The following is a 1,992-nucleotide window of genomic DNA, read 5'->3' as shown; positions in this document are numbered from 1 at the left end:
CCCTTCCGGAAGTGCGGTGGGGGGCCGGATAAATGGCCTCAGGGGGCCGCATGCGGCCTGCAGCCGTAGTTTGGGGACGCCTGCTGGACCAAGCAAAAAGAGTTACCCTGTAGTTTAAACTGACTATAAAAACTTTTTCACTGGGTTGGGAATAGGGAAGGGCAAATTAAAAGTAAAAGAGGTTTTTTTTGCAGGTCACTGCTCCTTACATGGGTATTTTATTCTGAGGACCTCGCAGAAAAGTGTGATTTATCAAGACAGTACTTACATTTTTGGCTGTCTTTGTCAATTAACATTATCTCTATTATTAATTGTTTGTTTAGAAGAAATATTTTATTCTTTTATTCTCTAATATGAGAAATCTCTCAAAATGGTATTTTCTTTGTTTATGTCTCAGACAAAACTGCTGAAAGGAGGATGATGAGTATAATAGACTTGTGTTGAAAGAGTCCTTTCAGATCTGGGCATAAATTTTTTCCAACTGATGTGTCATGAACACTCTCAATTTCTCTAACACTGAAATCACCACCTTCTCCCTGGTTGGAATCCCAGGACTGGAGCATGTTCATGTATGGATCTCTATTCCCATCTGCCTCATGTATCTGGTGGCCATCCTTGGCAATTGTGTCATCCTCTTTGTGATCAAGACGGAACCCTCACTCCATGTACCCATGTACTATTTCCTTTTCATGTTAGCAATCTCTGACCTGGGCCTGTCTCTCACATCCCTTCCCACCATGTTGACGACCTTTGTTTTCAATGCTACTGAGATTTCCCCAAATGCCTGCTTTGCTCAAGAATTCTTTATCCATGAATTCGCAGATATGGAGTCCTCAGTGCTCATGGTTATGTCTTTTGACCGCTTTTTGGCCATACGCAACCCTCTGAGATACAGCTCTATCCTCACCAATGCCAGAGTTGTAAAGCTGTGCATGGTGCTTTTCATTAAAAGCATGCTCTTAATGCTCCCATTTCCTTTCACTCTCAAAAGCTTAACATATTGTAAAAAAAGCCTGCTTTCTCACTCCTATTGTCTCCATCAGGATGTCATGAACCTGGCCTGCTCTGACAACACAGTTGACTTTTTCTATGGTTTTTTTATTGCCTTCTGTATGATGTCAGACAGTGTGTTCATTGCTGTGTCCTACATATTCATCCTGAAGACCGTGATGGGAATTGGATCCCATAAGGAACGGCTCAAGGCCCTCAACACCTGTGTCTCACACATCTGTGCCGTGCTCATCTTCTACGTGCCCATCACTGCTTTGGCCTTAATGCACCGTTTTGGCAAGCACAAGTCTCCAAGTGTCACGATCCTCACTGCTGACATTTTCTTGCTAGTGCCACCTCTGATGAACCCCACTGTATACTGTCTGAAGACAAGGCAAATTCGTGAGAAGATTCTGGGGAAATTAGGTCTAAAATAAAGGTATGGGAGCCTGACAAGACAGTGGTGCAGTGGGTAGAGCATCAGCCTGGGATTCCGAGGACTCAGGTTTGAAACCTCGAGGTCACCAGCTTGAATGTGGGCTCATCTGACTTGAGCGTGGAGTCACTAGCTTGAGCATGGGATACTAGACATGACCCTATGGTCACTGGCTTGAGCCCAAAGGGGGTTTGAAGCCCAAGGTCACTGGCTTAAGCAAGGGGTCACTTGCTCCGCTGGAGCCTCCCAGTCAAGGCATAAATGAGAACCAATCAATGAACAATGAAGGTGCCACAGTGAAGAATTGATGCTCCTCATCTCTCTCCCTTTCTTTCTGCCTGTCCCTATACCTCTCTCTTTCTCTCTCTGTCTCTCTCTCTCATTAAAATAAATAAAATAAATGAATAAAATAAAATAAGATAAATGTATGAGAAAAAGTGAAGTAGATCCAGCCAGGAACAGAGAATAAAATAATACCTTTCTAAATAAGTATTACAGATAATTCATTCTTATGTTTTTTAATCATACTTACAGTCAGTTCAACATATAGACTGGGCACTGAGGTC

At 42.9% G+C, this 1,992-nt stretch overlaps 1 protein-coding gene across 1 annotated transcript; it reads left to right on the top strand.

Moving 5' to 3' along the window:
* The first annotated feature begins 491 nt into the window (after nt 1-491).
* On the top strand, nt 492-1,427 carry LOC136320594 (olfactory receptor 51A7-like). The gene has a single exon (XM_066253751.1). The coding sequence runs from the start codon at nt 492-494 to the stop codon at nt 1,425-1,427; it is 936 nt and encodes a 311-aa protein (XP_066109848.1).
* Nucleotides 1,428-1,992: the final 565 nt, after the last annotated feature.

The sequence above is a fragment of the Saccopteryx bilineata genome, chromosome 1, assembly GCF_036850765.1.
Source record: "Saccopteryx bilineata isolate mSacBil1 chromosome 1, mSacBil1_pri_phased_curated, whole genome shotgun sequence".
Taxonomy (NCBI): Eukaryota; Metazoa; Chordata; class Mammalia; order Chiroptera; family Emballonuridae; genus Saccopteryx; species Saccopteryx bilineata.
This window is presented reverse-complemented; position numbering and strand designations above follow the sequence as displayed.